The sequence below is a fragment of the Tupaia chinensis genome, unplaced genomic scaffold, assembly GCF_000334495.1.
Source record: "Tupaia chinensis unplaced genomic scaffold, TupChi_1.0 Scaffold000001_1, whole genome shotgun sequence".
NCBI lineage: Eukaryota > Metazoa > Chordata > Mammalia > Scandentia > Tupaiidae > Tupaia > Tupaia belangeri.
Genome location: NW_006159427.1, coordinates 920,849 through 938,754, shown reverse-complemented (window position 1 = coordinate 938,754; position 17,906 = coordinate 920,849). Strand labels below are relative to the sequence as shown.

General features: G+C 42.1%; 1 protein-coding gene and 1 pseudogene across 1 annotated transcript in view; one reads left to right on the top strand and one right to left on the bottom strand.

The window, feature by feature from the left end:
* Positions 1 to 17,906, top strand: part of CUNH10orf67 (chromosome unknown C10orf67 homolog) — a 195,783-nt gene that overhangs the window by 120,982 nt on the left and 56,895 nt on the right. Inside the window, exons 9-10 of the mRNA XM_027771097.1 lie at positions 12,322 to 12,381; positions 13,320 to 13,541. Of these exons, the coding sequence (XP_027626898.1) occupies positions 12,322 to 12,381; positions 13,320 to 13,541 (282 nt within the window). The remainder of the gene's footprint in view (positions 1 to 12,321; positions 12,382 to 13,319; positions 13,542 to 17,906) is intronic.
* On the bottom strand, positions 7,108 to 8,309 carry LOC102472153 (serine/threonine-protein kinase VRK1 pseudogene; annotated as a pseudogene).

Sequence of the window (17,906 nt, the reverse complement as noted above, 5' to 3'; positions counted from 1 at the left end):
AATATATATAATATATATATATTAACTAAACTTGCGATTACAATACAATCTAGAAACTGTTTCCTGGATACCAGTTTTTCATCAGATATATTCTGTATGTATATTTTTTCCCAACTCTGCATCTTCTGATCATTTTCTTAACAATACGTCGGAAAGAAAAGTATTTAAAGTATAATTTATTGATTATTTTTCTTTTTAGGAGTATTGCTTTATGTATGTTTAGAAATCCTTGCCTACCCTGAAGTCAAAAGATTTTCTTTTTTTTTTTTTTTTTTTTTTTAAAGATTGGGACCAGCAGTGGCGTAACGGCTATGTCGCTGGACTACACCCATGTAGTTGACCGTGGTTTAAGTCCCAGACCCAGTAGCTTAAACTCACGCTGGGCATGTGTGCGTGCGTGCCCAAGATCCCGAGAGGAGAATGGAGGAGAAGGGACTGTGGCGTGGCCCTCCCCCTTGGGGGGGGTGATTTCTTGTTTTCTGTCTCTCTGTCTCTCTCTCTCTCTCTCTGGTGAGCACACATGCCCTGTAGTGAAAAAAAATTTTTTTTGACATTCCTAAGATAAATCTCACTTTATTATGATCTATTATACATTTTATATATTGGAGTCAATTCGCTAATAGTTTGTTAGAGGATTTTGAATCTACGTTCATAGGGACATTGGCCTTTAAGTTGTTTTTCTTTCTCTTTCTTTTTTCTTTTTTCACTTTTTTTTTTTTATTTACCAAAGGCCATGTGCACTTGCAAGAGAGAGATAGAGACAGAGACAGAGAAAGAGAAAGAAAAGTGAGAAAGTACCCCCATGGGGAATGGTCATGATGCAATCCCTTCTCCTCCATTTCTTCTTTTATGGATTTTGGACATGCACACTTGCACAGTTGACCATATGAGATCCAGCTGTCTTAAATAGCGTGCCACCAGTTGGCACCCTTCTTTCTTTCTCTTCTTCTTTCACTCACTCTCATTCTTTATATATATATATAATTTTTTTTCATCCTATTCAAGTTTCAGTGTTAGAGTACTACTGGCCCCTTAAAATGGGTTGGGAAATATATCATTTTTTCTCTATTTCTGAGAACAATTTTATAACATTGATGCTGTTTCTTCTTAAACATTTGATAGCATTCACCAGTGAAAATACCTGGGGATGTAGTTTCTTTATGAAAAGTTTTTTTGATAATGGTTTAATTTTATTCAATAAATATAGAACTATTTATATATTCTATTTCCTTTGTGTCTGTTTCATTAATTGTATTATTCAATTTGTTCATTTCAATTAATTATTAAATTTGTTGGTGTGAGGTTTCCTACATATTTCTTTATTATTCTAATATCTGTAGTAGCTAAGATAATAAACCCTCCTTCATTCCTTTTTCTAAAGAATTATTTTATTTATTATTATTTTTTAAAATTTCAAACAGAGAGAGACAGAAACAGAGAGAGAAAGGGAAAGTGAGAAAGCAAGCCACCAGGTCTGAGACTCAAACCTTAGTCAGCCGTTAACCACCAATAACCACCACAATACCTTCCATCCCTCGTATTTCATTCCTGATGCTAGTCAGTTATGTTCTTGATAAGTCTAGTTGGGGGTTTATCATCTTTGATGATCTTATTAAAGAATTGGCATTGGGGGGACCAGCAGTTAGCGTAAAGGCTATGTCGCTGGACTTCCATGTAGTCGACCGCGGTTCGCGTCCTGGACCCAGTGGCTTAAAACTCACACCGGGCGCATGTGCGTGTGTGCCCAACATCCCAAGAGGAGAATGGAGGAGAAGGGATTGCGGCGTGGCCATCCCCCCTGGGGGGGTGATTTCTCGCTTTCTGTCTCTCTGTCTCTCTCTGTCTATCTGGCGAGTACACGCACCATATAACAAAAACCTCTCCAAAAAAATAAAAATAAAAAAAGAATTGGCTTTGGGTTTTATTTTTTTTCTACTTGTCTTATTTCTTCTATTTGTTTTATTTCATTGATTTCTGTTCTGATCTTTATATATATTTTTCCCTTTTCTACTTACTTCATATTTACTTTGTTCTTTATTTCTACCTTCTTTTTACTTCTTTTTAAAATTTATTTTATGAGAGAGAAAGAGCGAGGTACCTTTGAAAAAGTCACACCTCACTAGCCCACCTAGATTTCTAGTCAGCCGGACCACAGACTCATCCTTGGGCAAGCCCAGTATGTTAACCTGGGATCCTAACACTAGGGCTTCCCATATAGCTCCAGTGTCACACAGTGGTGCCCTATCGCTAGTGCCACTGTGTCTGGGCCCTCTTCTATATTCTTAGTTTGAAAATTTAAGTCATTGAGTTCATATTTTTATTTATTTATTTATTTATTTATTTTTGAGAGTTTTTGCTATAGGGCACTTGTGCTCACCGAAAAGACAGAGAGACAAAAAGGAAGAAATTACCCCCTCAGGGGGATGGCCACACCGCAACCGCAACCCCTTCCCCTCCAATCTCCTCTCAGGATCTTGGGCACTCATGCACATGCACCCACTGTGAGTTTAAGCCACCGGGTCCGGGACTCGAACCACAGTCGATTACGTGGGAGTCCAGTGACATAGCCATTACACCAATTGCTGGTCCCATATTTAAAAAAAATTTTAAAGAGAGATTTTTGCTATAGGGTGTGTGTGCTTACTGGAGAGGCAGAGAGACAGAAAGTGAGAAATCACCCCTCCAGGGACGATGGCCACACCGCAATCCCTTCTCCATTCTTCTCTCAGAATTTTGGCAACAGGGACGATGGCCACACCACAATCCCTTCTCCATTCTCCTCTCGGAATTTTGGCAACACATGCACAAGTGCCCAGTATGAGTTTTATGCTGCCAGTCTGGGACTTGAACTGTGGTTGACTATATGGGAGTCCAGTGACATAACCATTACGCCATCTGCTAGTCCCAGTTATTTTATTTTTTTTACTCATTTTTTTTGAGAGTTTTTTTTTCACTATAGGGTGCGTGCACTCGCCAGACAGTGCTCGCCAGACAGACAGAGAGAGACATAGAGACAGAAAGCGAGAAATCACCCCCCAGGGGGGATGGTCATGCCGCAATCCCTCCTCCTCCATTCTCCTCTCGGGATCTTGGGCACGCACGCACACGTGCCTGGCGTGAGTTCTAAGCCACCAGGTCCGGGACGTGAACCGCGGTCAACTACGTGGGAATCCAGCGACATAACCATTATGCTAACTGCTGGTTCCCCCAATTATTTTTAATATAAGCACACCATCTGCTTGCTCCAGTTTGAAACACTTTTTGATTTCTAATTTCCCTTGTGATCTAGGACTTTGTTTAATCTATAAGTATTAGAGATTTGTGAGATGTGTTTGATATGTGTTTGGTATTGATTTCTAGCTTAATATTATTGCAAATGGAAAACATTCTCTGTAAATGTTTTATCACTATAAATGTATTGACAGTAATTTTTAAGAATTATTTTATTTTTAACTTTTAACTTTATTTATTTATTTATTTTAATTTGACCAGAGAGGGACAGAGAGAGAGAGAAAGTGAGAAAGCAAGTTGCCAGGTCCGGAACTCGAACAATGGTTGGCCATGTGGGAATCCAGTGCTCTTAACCACCATGCCACCTGCCAGCCTCAGGACATCTGTGTATCTAATTTTTTTTTGTCTCTATCAATTGTGAGAGAGGAGTTTTATTTATTTATATAATTTTATAAATTCTTGCTTCATGTTTTTTATTATTGTTATTATTTTTAATTTGCCTCTCGTGCTCTCATAAAAGAGGGAGAGAGGAAAAGAGAGAAAGACTACCATGTCATGGGACATGGTCACACCACTATTCTTTCTTTCACCCCTTTCCTTTATTCTGTTGGGATTTGGGACAAGCACACTCATGTGCCTGGTGTGTTTCTCAAGCCAATGGGGCTAGAATTTGAACCACGTAATCAGCTATGTGGGATCTAGCTTCCTTTACCAGTAGGCCACGAGGCCAGTATGTTCCATGTATTTTTAAGCTCTATTATTAGGCACTTAGTAAGATTGTTATGACTTCTTCATTAAACGATCCTTTTATCATTGTGAAATGTCTCTCTTTGTCTCTAGTCTTCAATCCTGAGGTCTACTATATTAAGTATAAATATATCCTCTCCAGCTTGCTTTCTTTTTTTTTCTTGCTTTTTAAATTTTCATGTTATGATTTCTTTTTTTTATTATTTTTTGAGAGGTTTTTGCTATAGGGTGCATGCACTCGCCAGAAAGACAGAGAGAGACAGAGAGACAGAAAGTGAGAAATCACCCCCCAGGGGGAGATGGCCACACCGCAATCCCTTCTCCTCCATTCTCCTCTTGGGATCTTGTGCAAGCACACACACGCGCCTGGCGTGAGTTTAAGCCACCAGGTCCAGGACTTGAACCGCGGTCGACTACATGGGAATCCATGTTATGATTTCTTATTCACATTTAATTGGTGTACTCTGCAGTGCACAATATAGATTTTCAAACTGTGTGTGCAGTATGTGACAATTAAATCAAGGATATTACTATATAATTTCCCAACAAAGAATTTTATGTTCTTCTGTCTATTAAGTATGTCTTCCCTGAGCCCCTTCTACCCACTCTTTACTATCCACTCCCCTCCCATGCAGTCTCTGGTATCTACACTTGTCCTCCCTATTATGTCTTTGAATCTGTCAGTTTCTGCCATAGAGTGCAGACATTTGGTATATTTTGTTTTTCACATAGTCTGGCTTACGTTGTCTAGCATTAAATCTTTTAAATTCATTCACTTTTTATCAAACAACAGGGTCTTATTATTCTTTATGGCTGAGTAATATTCATAGTGTATATGTGCCACATTTTTTTCAATCCAGTCATCAATTCTTGGACACTTAAGTTGATTCCATGTCTTAGCACTTGTGAATAATGCTGCAATAAACATGTATGTGTAAGTATCTTTCTGACTGAGTATTTTCTTATCCTTTGGGTAAATATCAAGGAATGGGATTACTGAGTCATATGGTAGTTCCATTTGCCAGATTTTGAGGAACCCCCATATTGTTTTCCATAGTGGCTGAACCAACTTATATTCCCATCACCAGTGTAAGGGAGTTCCCTTCACACCATAGTCCCACTAGCACTTGTTCTTTATTTTCTTGATCAAAATCATCTTTACTATGGTTAAGTGGTTTTGATTTGCATGTCCCTATATAATAAGCCTCTCCAGTCTTCTTATGGTTTCATTGCATATAATTTTCAATAAAATTACTTTTAACCTCTCCATATATTTATATTTAAAGTGCTTCTCTTGGAGAAAGAATACAAATGGATCTTGCTTTCTTGTATATTCTTATATATTCTGACCATTTTTGCATTTTAACTAAATTGTTTCATCTATCAAAATTCAGTGCTATTATTGATAGACTTAGGTTTAAGTCTACTATTATATTTTACTGTTTGTGTCCTATATGTGCTTTCTGTTCTTGTTATTGTTGTTGTCATGTTTCCTCTGTTCTTTTTGCTATCCTTTTAATATATTTTAGAATTCTACTTTTAAAGTTTTATTTGTATTTATTTCTTTCAAGAAAGAAACAGTGGTAACCAGCAGTTAGCGTAATGGCTATGTCGCTGGACTCCCACATAGTCGACCGCGGTTCACGTCCCGGACCCGGTGGCTTAGAACTCACGCTGGGTGCATGTGCGTGCGTGCCCAAGATCCCAAGAGGAGAATGGAGGAGAAGGGATTGCGGCGTGACCATCCCCCCAGGGGGGTGATTTCTCGCTTTCTGTCTCTATGTCTTTCTCTGTCTGTCTGGTGAGTGTACACGCCCGATAGTGAAAAATCTCTCCAAAAAAAAAGAAAGAAAGAAAGAAAGAAACAGCCTCAACAGTGTCTACATCTGTGATGCACCCCAAGTCTCAGCTGGCCCAGATCACAGGTACACATGTGCATGAGTAGCACACTCAGAGAGGTCCTGGGATGCAAACTGTGGACCTTTCCTATGTGAGTCCAGTTGCATTACCACTATAACACCATCTGACCCAGAATTTCATCTTAATTTATCTATCAGCTTTTGACTCTACCTTTCAGTGGTTGCTCTAGTGATTATAATTTACATCCTTAATTTTTTTTTGGGGGGGGGAGAGAGGTTTTAGCTACAGGGCATGTGCAATCACTAGAAAGACAGAGAAATCACCCCCTGGGGGATGGCCATGCCGCAATCCTTTTTCCTCCATTCTCCTCTTGGGATTTTAGGTATGCACACACATGTGCCTGGTGTGAGTTTAAGCCACCGGGTCCAGGACTCGAACCGCGGTCGGCTACATGGGAAGTCCAGCTACGTAGCCATTGTGCCATCTGCTAGTCCCTACATCCTTAATTTTTGATGGTACACTTACAGTTAGTGTTGGAGAATCCTGTGTAAAATATAAAAACCTTGCAAATATATATTTATATAGGTTTATTTCTCCATTCTTCATGTTAGAGTTTTCACATTTATAATTATCAGTCTCTTTGCTTTAAATACTCCTATGTATTTGAAAGAAATTAAGACACAGTAGTGGGGGTGGGTAGTACAGCTAAAACCCAGTGCTATGAGAAGTTGATCCAATGGAAAGTTCCGGAAACTCCTGAGTATACTGGGCATGGAAGGGATGTGGAGTTTGGGGGAGAATTCATGGCCGGCTGAAGCCAAGGGTAGATCAGAGCATTAGGACCCTGTTGGGGGTCCCTGTATCTCTCTTTTTTCCTCTCACTATTGGAAGAAATAAATAAACTTGTTTTTTAAAAGACAAAATAGTCTCTATACTGAGATATTTACTATTAGTGACACTCTTCATTTCTTCCTGAAGATTATGAGTTCTCTCTGGAATTATTTCCCCTCAGTTTGAATAACTGCCTTTAGCTTTTCTTGTGGACGAGGCCTGCTGGTGATATAATTCCTCTATCTTCCTTAATTAATTAATTAATTAATTAGTTAATTTTAAATTGTACACAGTATTTTTTTTAAGTTTGTTTTCCAAAGACATAAATATGTAATTACTGCTCCCACCACACAAGACTCACAAAAACAAAACACAACAGAAAAGGAGAAAAAAGTTCAATGAAAGTAAAAAAAGAAAAATTGGTTCCCAGCCTTTGATTTACTTCTGGATTCTCTTTCTGGTTCTTGAACGGGTCTGTGTGGCCTCCTCTGTCGGTGAGTTTGAACGTTCCATATCTTCAACACTAGATTCTGTGCTTTCTTCATTTTCCTTCTTTCTTTTCCTTGTTACTGTTTTTGCTTCCAAGCCTCCACTCTCCACAGTGCCAAGGTCCAATTTGCCATCATCCTGACTTCCTATAGCATTTAGTCCTTGCAAAAGACTATCTTGTAAATTTTGATCAAGAGGTTTTTCAGTCCAGTCCAGTCACTACACTGTTTCCACATATTTAGCAATTTCACCTGGCTTGTTTTTCTCAGGGGAACATTTGTCCATAAAACCTGAAATATTTTCTCCATATTTAATTTTGGAATCTTTAACATAGTTAGGCTTTTTGAAATTACCCTCCCAAGGAAGATGGCCTCTGAGCCCCTCGATCTTGCAGTAACCACGTATTTCCAAATCACCACGTCTTGACCGGGCCATGCCATTATGCGCATCAATGCTTGTGAATTAGATAGTGCCATGTGGCATCTTCTGGGGTCCTCTTTGTACTCTTTGATGAACTCCTTCCGGGTAGTACCGATAAGCAAGGCTATGATGTAACAAGTAAACCTTGTCAGGATTCTTGTAGCTCAGGAGTGGATCTGAGGCTTTGATATCTCTGTGTACATACTCATGCTCATGAACATGTTCCAGAATGTCCAGCATTCTTAAGTGTAGCTTCAAGACAATTTTCTAAGAAAACCTTCTGGTGTTTGCTTCATGTATTTTCCGAAGGTCACTCTCAAAGCAATCTATTATCATAAGCCTGTAACTTTTTCTATTTTTTCATGCAGACCAGACCCCCCAATACTTAGGAACACCCAGGTATTTCAACTTATGGACACAAATCCACGAATCCATTTTTTATTTGTTCTGGTTTAGCAGCTCGTTGGTGGAACTTTAACTCAGTCGAAAGGAGTCCATTGTCACTGGGTTCCACTTTTACAACACAGGGTGCATCACTGCAGGCCAGTTTTGAAGAGTTCTTATCAGCAAGATAAATACAACACAGCCGCTCTGGCCAATGGGGAATCCAAGTTCCTTTTTTTTTTTTTTTTGTGCCATGTCAGTTATTATCGCCCCAACTGCAAACTGTTCTGCAAGATGTCTCCTTGCCGACCCTGTCTTCCAGCTTGAGCTGCTTTTAAACAAGGCATTTTTGCCCAAGCTGCAGACAACTCGCCTCCTGCCCAGTACAAACTTCCTGCCACTTTTGTGTCTTCCTCAATTTTAAATGTTCAGTATAGAATTTATAATATTTGTGAGCTTTGGGGACCAGCAGATGATGTAATGGTTATATCATTGGACTCCCACATGGTTAACCACTTCAAGTCTCAGACCTGGAGGCTCGAAACTCATGCTGGGTACATGTACGTGTGTGCCCAAAATCCTGAGAGGAGAATGGAGAAGGGATTGCAGCATGGCCATCCGTCCTAGGGGGTGATTTTCAATTTCTGACTCTCTCTCTGTGTCTGTGTGTGCACTCTCTCTCTCTGATGAGTGCAAAATCTCTCTTAAAAAATAATAATTTGTAAGCTCTTTCTTACAGCACCTTGGAGGCCTTATTTCACTCTCTCTGAACCTTTGTCTCAGGGTCAGTCTCTGTTAATCATCTTTTCAATTGAAAATGGGTCACATTTTCCTATGGTGAGTAATTTTAGATTTTATAAGCTCTATGAAAGTTATTTTTTTCTTTTGAAGAGGTTTTTGCTATAGGGCATGTGTGCTCCCCCAAAAGAGAGAGACAGAGAGACAGAAAGTGAGAAATCACCCCCCCAGGCGGGATGGCCACCCACAATCCCTTCTCCTCCATTCTCCTCTTAGGATCTTGGGCACGGACACCCGCACACCCTGCGTGAGTTTAAACCACCAGGTCCGGGACTCGAACCACGGTCAACTGTATGGGAGTCCAGTGACATAGCCATTTGGTCAGCTGCTGGTCCCAGTTATATGTTATTTTTTTTTAAATCAGGAAATGAATGTGATTCAAACTACAAGCTGTCTCATCTACAGTGGATGGCAGCTGAAATGTTTCAATCTTTGTGCCTCAGTTTCGGTGCAGATATGACTCAGCGGTCAGCTGGAGATTTAGTCAGAGTATATACACAGAATTGGGGGTCCCTAAGCCTGGCTCTTCCTGGGATTCCCCTGCCTCACTTTCCACTCCCTGTCTGTGATTGTCCTGAATTCTGAAGACATATCGCAGGTTTTCCAGCATGGCTTAGCTGTTTCACCTAGCACAGACGGCTGTCAAGTCGAACCGTAGAAACAGGCCCAGCCTTGGTGGCACAGGAAGTAGGTGCTGCCATGTGTTGCTGGAGCCACGTGAAAGGCCTGGCTCAGAGCCTGGATCTGTCTAAACACGCCGGTTGTGGCTGTCCAAATCTTAGCTCACCCAAAGGCTTGGGGGCGGGGGTAGTGGAAGGGTGAAACCCTATTGAAAATAGCGCTCGCTCTTCCTCCCCTTTGCTCTCCTTTTCTCACAAAAAGAAAACAATGAGCTGTACATACGGGAATCCACTCTGTGTTGTCCGCCCTTTCAAGGGTTGACTGCCCCCCAAATTTGTCTGCTTCTGCTCTCTTTCTATTGTTTTCAGGGTTTTTTGTTTTATTGTTTTCTATTTTTTTTCCTCAGAGTTAAAGGTGTTATTTTTGAGAGGGCCAGTTTGATAACAGCTACTTGATTTTGACTAGAAACCTGCTTCCCCAGAATGATGTCTTTAAAATGAAATATCTTGTCACCCTACATCCCCAACACACACACACACACACACACACACACACACCTAGTTATTCAATAGCATCCCATTGCATTGAGAATAAAATCTGGGGCCAGCAGGTAATGTTGTTAAGGCACTGGATCCTATGCAATCAACTACATGGTTCAAGTCCCAGACCCAGCTGCTTGAAAAATATGCTGGCATATGTGCATGTGTGCCCAAGATCCTGAGAGGGGAATGGAGGGAAAGGCATTGCAGCGTGGCCATCCTCCCTGCAGGTGATTCCTCACTTCCCTCTCTGTGACCAGTGTGTGTGTCCTATAGCAAAAGATAAAATAAAATCCAATCTTTATACCTTCTTGATCTTATTGTAGCAGAACCACACATATCTGTCCTGCTCTAGGGTCTTCAGTGTGTTTTTTATTTATTTTTTAGAAAGATTTTTTTGGTGTAGGGCGCATGCACTCGCTGGAGAGACAGAGAGAAACAGAGAGACAGAAAGCTAGAAATCACCCCCCTAGGGGTTTGGCCACACTGCAGTCCCTTCTCCTCTCAGGATTTTGGGCACACACGCGCATGTGCCTGGCGTGAGTTTTAAGCCACCAGGTCTGAGACTTGAACTGCAGTCAACTATGCAGGAGTCCAGTGATGTAACCACTATACCATCTGCTGGTCCACAGTGTAGTTTCTTTCATTTGAATGGCTCTTCTCACTTTTAAAAAAAATACTCTTTTTTTTTTTTTTTTTTGAGCAGTTTTAGGCGCACAACAAAACTGAGGGAAGGTAGAGAGATTTCCCATAACCCTCTTGTCCCCCCTTCTTCACACTTTCCACATGGTTGCTACTTTTCATTCTTCAGATCACAGCCAAACTGTCATTTCCTCCAGGGGGGCGCTTTCTGACCATGCTGTGTAAATGGCCCTGCCTGTACAGTCTTAATTCACCTTCCATTTTGTTTGGCACCATACACTCAGCACCTAGGGTAGTGCCTGGCACATGGTATGCACTCAGTAAATACTCTATAATGAAGGAGGGATGGTTGACTATTTCTAGGAATTTCTTTTTTTTTTTCTTTATGTATGCTAGAGTGTATGCACATTTACGAGAGAGAGAGAGAGAGAGAGAGAGAGATGAGCACTCCCCACAAGGCCAGTCACAGTGCAAGTCCCTGTCTCCAGGCCTCCTGATTCCAGATCCCAGTGGTCACACGTGTGCCCTGTGTGTTTCAGGCTGACCAGGCAGGGAGTTCTGAGATTGCCATAGCGACCTGGCTTCTCTGGAATAGCACATTACCATTGCACCCTAGCGCCTGCCCATCTAGCAATTTCTTTTTTTGGGGAGGAGGGAGATTTTCACTATACGGTGCGTGCGCTCGCCAGATAGAGAGAGACAGAGAGACAGAAAGCGAGAAATCACCCCCCAGGGGGGATGGCCACGCCGCAATCCCTTCTCCTCCATTCTCCTCTCAGGATCTTGGGCACACACGCACACACGCCCGGCTTGAGTTTTAAGCCACCGGGTCCGGGACGCGAACCGCAGTCGACTACCTGGGAGTCCAGCGACATAGCCATTACGCTAACTGCTGGTTCCCTCTAGCAATTTCTTAGAGTAAGATGGAGAAGAAGATTTTAAAACCATTATAATGGCACTTCCCTCTGATGTTAGGCTTGAGTTCAAACCCACCGAGACAAAGTATACGCAGCCCTTCATGGACATCAGTAACCACCTTCTGGACTGCGTGTCATGAGACAGACCTCTTTCTGTTGAGTTTTGCTTTATTGGTAGGTGAGAAAGCTTTTCGGAAACCCTTTGTAGTTGTTAAGATACCAAAGAAATTACTGGTAAGATCTATTTCTCATGGTTGTTTAATCTCAAATGAAAGTAGTTATAATTAGAATCACTAGCCTTCCTCATAAATTCATATTATGGAAAAAATATTGTAGAAGCATGCATTAATGGTATATTTTTTCATGCAATACTTTTTATGCTTGGAATCTAGAATTGACTTTTAAAGTAAAATGTTATTCATTACATAATGTAAGCTTGACTATTAAATTATCTTAAACTTCTCAAAAAATCTTACGATGAAGCCTAGGATTATTGCTATTAGAATAATGTATCAAACAGAATTTCCCCTCATAAGGAAACAGTTTGCATTTCTCTATAATCTGTTACATTTAAAGTAATGAATAAGTGCTAGGGACTTTAAATAGTTACAATGTTATCTATTCCTGTTTGCTTCTTAAGTACTTTTTTTGGGATACAAATTAGTTTTCACTTGTAATTCACATTCAATATTATTGAATTCCCATTATCTTATATTTCCATTATAGTTTTGGTGGGCAATATAATTTAAAATGCTACTCTTTCATTGCTTAAGGAAGTTTCATAGAAAATTCTTTTAATCTTTGCAAGTAATAACAAACGATGTGGGCCTTCAACATTACAGGTTAACAAACAAAAAGAGGACATGGAAATGAGAAAAAAATACAGCACCATCAGGGGCAAGGTTTGTATTTAAATCATTCTCTTTTCCCTTTTCTCTCGTGCTTCTCTGTCGGTTTCGAGCTGAAGAAGCTATACAGAGCATACTGGTGCTTTCCACTTTTCAGCGTCTGAGTTTGACAGAGAAAATTCTGGAAAGTGAGAAGGAAGTGTGAATGGGAGATGAGCTGACTGTTGAGAGTATGGAGGAGAGTAAGAGAGAGAGAGAGAGAGAGAAGAGAGAGCAGCAGCATCAGGAACGTGACTAATGTTAGTCCTGCTGTGCTGACCCTCAGGTTCCAGGTCCGGCTTCCTTGCACCCCCTGCCTCCTTCCTACCCTGACACAAACCTCAAGCTACTGCACCTCAACTCATTCCTCAAAGACCCCATGCCTGGGGCATTTCCAAAGAATATTGATCTGTGATATGTTTTTCTTGTGATATGTTTTTCTTCTTTTTTTTTTTTTTTGAAAGGTTTTCACTATAGGGCGCGTCGCTCGCCAGACAGACATAGAGAGACAGAGAGGCAGGAAGCGAGAAATCACCCCCCTAGGGGGGATGGCCACGCCGCAATCCCTTCTCCTCCATTCTCCTCTCGGGATCTTGGGCACGCACGCACACGCGCACGGCGTGAGTTTTAAGCCACCGGGTCCGGGACGCTTACTGTGGTCGACTACGTGGGAGTTCAGCAACATAGCCATTACGCTAACTGCTGGTCCCTATGATATGTTTTTCATAGAACACTAGAATCAATGAGAGGCTGGGGAGGAGAAATGGGTCCCGCCTGCAAATCGAGTCCGGCCAGGGGAGCTATGGGGATGGAAGGAAGAACCAATCCATGCTCTTTGGTACTGAAAGTTTCCCCTCTGCAATCCCAGTTCAGGGGAAGAAGGGGGAGGAAACACAAGGGTCGCAAATCTGAGAACATGATAAGAATATCAGTCAATTGTTTTTGTGTGCCAGAGCCTAAGATTAGCCAAGGGAAGAGAAGCCTCTTTGTCCCCGTGGCCCACACAGACCAGATCTTTATCCAGGACTATAACAACTTCGAGGCCATCTTCTGTTTCAAAGACACCTCCTACTTCGAGGCCAACGTCTGCTTCCATCAGTACAGCATCGCCTGGCAGGACCAGGAGAGTCAAGACTTCAAGGAAATCTCCAAAGGGACACCATCACCACCGTGCGGTAAGAACTGCTCACATGACCACTTGTCACTCCTTCATCTGCAGGGGCACTGTTTCGTTAACACGGTGGTTGCTGCTGCCTCATATTTCACGTCCCATCATCGAGGTCCACGGTCTACACACGTCACTCTTCTGAGCAAGGGGTGCTGGCTGCTGTCTCTAAACCAGCATGCCTGTCATCCCCAGCTTGGCGGTTTATTTAGCTTAGTCACTAAGCTGTGGTAGACCACCGTGTAGCTAAACTGAGAAGCCACACTCCAAGCAGTGTCGGGTGTATGATCTCTGCCTCATGATTGCCCAGTGTCCGTCAGAAGCTTACCAGGGTTCCCCGAAGGACATGCAAATATTTAGCCTCTTTGCTCCTGTGGGACTCTCGAATCAACATGTGGATAGAATCACACCATCAGAGCCATGCACACATGAAATAGATGCTCTTCCTCTCCTTATCCACCTTCCCCCCAAGTAACCAGAGCTGGTTTTACTGAGCCAAGGCTGGCCCACTGGTCCATGAGTGAAGAGGCGGTTCTGTGAGGTGCAGCTCACAGTGGGCCTGTTACGTGGATGTGGTTGAGGCACCGCTCAGTAGTTAGGCAATAACGCCCTTCCTGACGCCCCTAGGCAGCATCTTCTCCTGCTCTTAGCTGCAGGGAGCGCCTTCAAGTGGATACAGTCTTTTTGCTTATGCTGGAGGGCATGTGAAAGCTCTCAACAAAGACTTCACCTACTGCTGGGCGATACTGATAGAACAAACCAGAAGGTCAGCCAGAGAAGGCCAGGAGAGTCTTGGGAGAACCACGAGATGCAGGCGCAAGGTGCTCCACAGCTGAAGTTGGCAGCTTGGCTTTCCCTATAAAAAAATGAACACAGAATGTCTTGGAACCCCAGGGTCCTCCATGAGAGACACCTGGTCCACCAGGTGTCTTTCTTTCTGTCTGTCCTTGCTCAACCCACAACCCTTCCCCTTGGGGTTCCAGGTGTCTCTGCTGCTTGGCTGTGACACTAGCCTTGGGAATAGTTGCATTTCCCCAAGTAGTTGGTGGACCTGTGGGCACTGGGAATTGTGTCACTAGTCAAGGCTGTGTTGATCTACAAAGCTGAGATCCCAGTTGGTGACACACAACTGTGGATGGCACTTGACGCACACAGTCTCTTCACTTACATTTTTTTCCCCAAGAGAGTTTTGCTATAGGGCTTGTGTGCTCACTGGAGAGAGAGAGAGGAAGCAAGAAATCACCTACCAGGAAGGATGGCCATGCTGCAGTCCCTTCTCTCCCATTCCCCCTCAGGGTTTTGGGCACTCACATGTACCCAGTATTGAGTTTCAAGCCTCTGGGTCCAGGACTCAAACCATGGTTGGTCAGGTGGGAGTACAACGCCTTAACCAGTATGCCACCTGCTGGCCCCCACTTGCATGTTTTGATCTCCATTCTTTTTTGTCCTATTTCATGTTCCAGGTTCTTCCTTCTTCCCCCACAGGGGCAGAGCCTGCCTCTCAAACACCCAGACACACGGAGGAGTAGAACAGAAACGTGTGCCCTGTGCACATCTGGGCTCCAAAAGTGGGAGAGGAGAGGGACAGACAGAGGGATCACTCATCATCTCTGGGGGAGGAGAGAGGGGCAGGTGACACGAGGCCAGGGTTATTATCTCAGTGGAACCTCTCCATCTGGAAAGAGACACCAGGAGATAATACAAAGCATTCTCCTTTGAGAGCATTTCTGTTTTACAGGTTAGAAAGCATAGCCGACAGAAAGCAGTGTAATTTCCCGAGGAAGAGAATGGCCCTGGGGAAAGGGGTATACATGACTGATCAATAACTGGGTCTAGGAGTAAGACTTTTATAACCTAGATCTTGGGAAGGTTTTCTGTTTTATTGTTTTGTTTTTACACAAAGAAAAAAAAATTAAATAACCTGAACACACAGAACTGCAGCGGACCTGGGTGGGACACCAGCCACCCTAGGTATGGCACTCTGGTCCAAGCCGTGGCCTTAGTGAGCCATGGCCAAGGTAGTATCCTGTTTGGGGAAGCTGAGTCAGTGGCCATGAAACGGGGCATGTGTCAGGGGTCTCTGGTCTAAGGCTCTGAGATGATCCCGAGGAGGACTGCAGAGCGGGGTCAGCAACTGGAGGAGACAGCTGAGCCTCTTATCCGAGGTCACAGCAGCAGGGGGCAGCTGCAGCAGGCGGTGCCTCATCCCTACAGAAACCCCAGAGCCAGAAGGAAATCCGAGGATTCCAGCTCAGGAACTCCAGGGTCCTCAAGTTATAGATAGAGATTGAGGTTCCAAGGTCACAGCCAGGAGGGACAGAGATAATGCCTGTTCTCCCCCATCGAAGCAAAAGAAAGGAGAGACAAGGCAACTTTGGACCTCTGCAGAGCCGCCGTTTCAATAGGCTTTTCTCTTAGTGTCTGGATCTTTCCTTCTGACTTTAACGATTGTTATCTGGGTTTTCCAAAGCTTAACAGTACATGTTGTCAGCTACAAGAGACTCTGAAGTTAATGTGTAACAGTAAATACAAATTGGACCAGGGAAAGGGGAGAGGTGATGTGAGCTGATGTTTACAACTTTATATTAAGTGACTTAATTTTGAAGTGAAATATATTTTTCTAGTTCACTGTTTTTGTTATCATATACATTTTCGTGGTTAATAATGATCCTATTATTAAAACCACTTCCTTATATCACCTTCCCACATGGCTTATTATTCACTGTGGATTAACTAGAGATACACTCTCTAGTTATAATTTTCATGCCTGTCTTTTCTTTCTTTTTTTTTTTAAGAAGAAAGCACATTTTCTGTCGTTTAAATATTTAATTCTATGGAGGTAGCTGAACCTCTTAAAAACTTGTCTTTAAAGGCCTTTGTAATATTTACCTCTGTAAAAGACCAAATGGAGAGCTGGCTGCAGGAACTTTTGACATCAGTCATTAAACTTATCTAATTAATCATACTTATTTTTTGAAATCTGTGTCATTCGGTGGGAACAGCCCACATGCTACACACAGCGGAGCACACGGTGATAAACTGAATGTTTAGCCAGTCTGGAAAACACGATATGAACCCTGGCGTTGGAGTTCTATTCATGAACCATTTCACAACATTGGATCTGTATTTGCTCAGTGCTATTGGGTAAAGTTTATTTTTCGATATCTGTAAAACATTTCACATCGGCAGGTTTCACATATCAAGGTTAAATCGGATTCCCAGGTCTTGCTCCCCCTGCCCTGAGTAATTAGTTAATTAAGGTTGCACCCAGTAAACGCTGCCCTGGAAGACTTTCCACGGGGTAACCTGGTCCACGCCGGCGGAACATATGGTGCCTGCTCAGAGCTACAGAAAGAATCAGGGCCCTTCTGTGTGGGAAATGGGACACGGGACAGTCATGTTCCCATTCTTAGAGCTCTCTCAGACAAAGCAATTTGAACAGATAAGAGATTTCATAAAAAATCTAGAACATTGTTTTATTAGTATCCAGGATTACTGTTAGGTAAAAGATCTTTGCGATAATTTTGCATTTACCACCAGAGTCACCCTGCAAGCCAGTCATTTTATTAACAAACAGACAAACAAACTATTATCTTTATAGGGCGTAGTATTATAGGCTCAGTCAGTGAGGAAAAAGTCCTCGAGTTTACGGTTTCTCTCCTATACAAACTTCTATTCGGTTAAATTGCACATGAAGTTTAAAATGAACTCTGTCAGAGAAGAAAATAATGTAATCTCGTCATTGTTCCATTATTACCTTCCTCTCTCCCTCGGCTTGGTCTGATAGAGCAGACAGTGAATACCTCTGCAGGGCAAGGCGGGAAGCCCCTGCTGTCCTTCGCTTTTCCGGCAACGTGAGGCAATGCAGTAAATAGAGGCAGGACCATGCCAGACGTGCGCATGGCCCTTGGAGGTTGTCTCAGGATATTTACTGTATTTTGTAGATTATGTTGACACGAAGAACTTCCCTTATCATATTGGATCTTTGTTTCATAATATGAATAACTTTAAAAGATAGAGATCATTGAAATCACACAGTACAATTACTTGTTTCATTTAAAAATCAAATTTTAGTATAAAATCAAATTGTCATTTACTAATTTATATTTCACTAGCATGAAGTCATCTTTACATTCTACTCTCAGAGCCCAAAATTGAAAATCTGAGTAATATATCTAAAATTTAACTTAAATGTGGCTCTCATCTTCCACGTTATTATATTCTGAGTCGTTAGATGACAAATTAAACATTTTCGGTATACTTGGAACTGAAAATATTTTAGTGAAAAAATAATTTTCTATATTTGGTGCACAAATGAAAAGTGGTATTTATTAAAAATTAATTAAGGGTGTCTTGTTTGCTTTTTCTCTTGTTT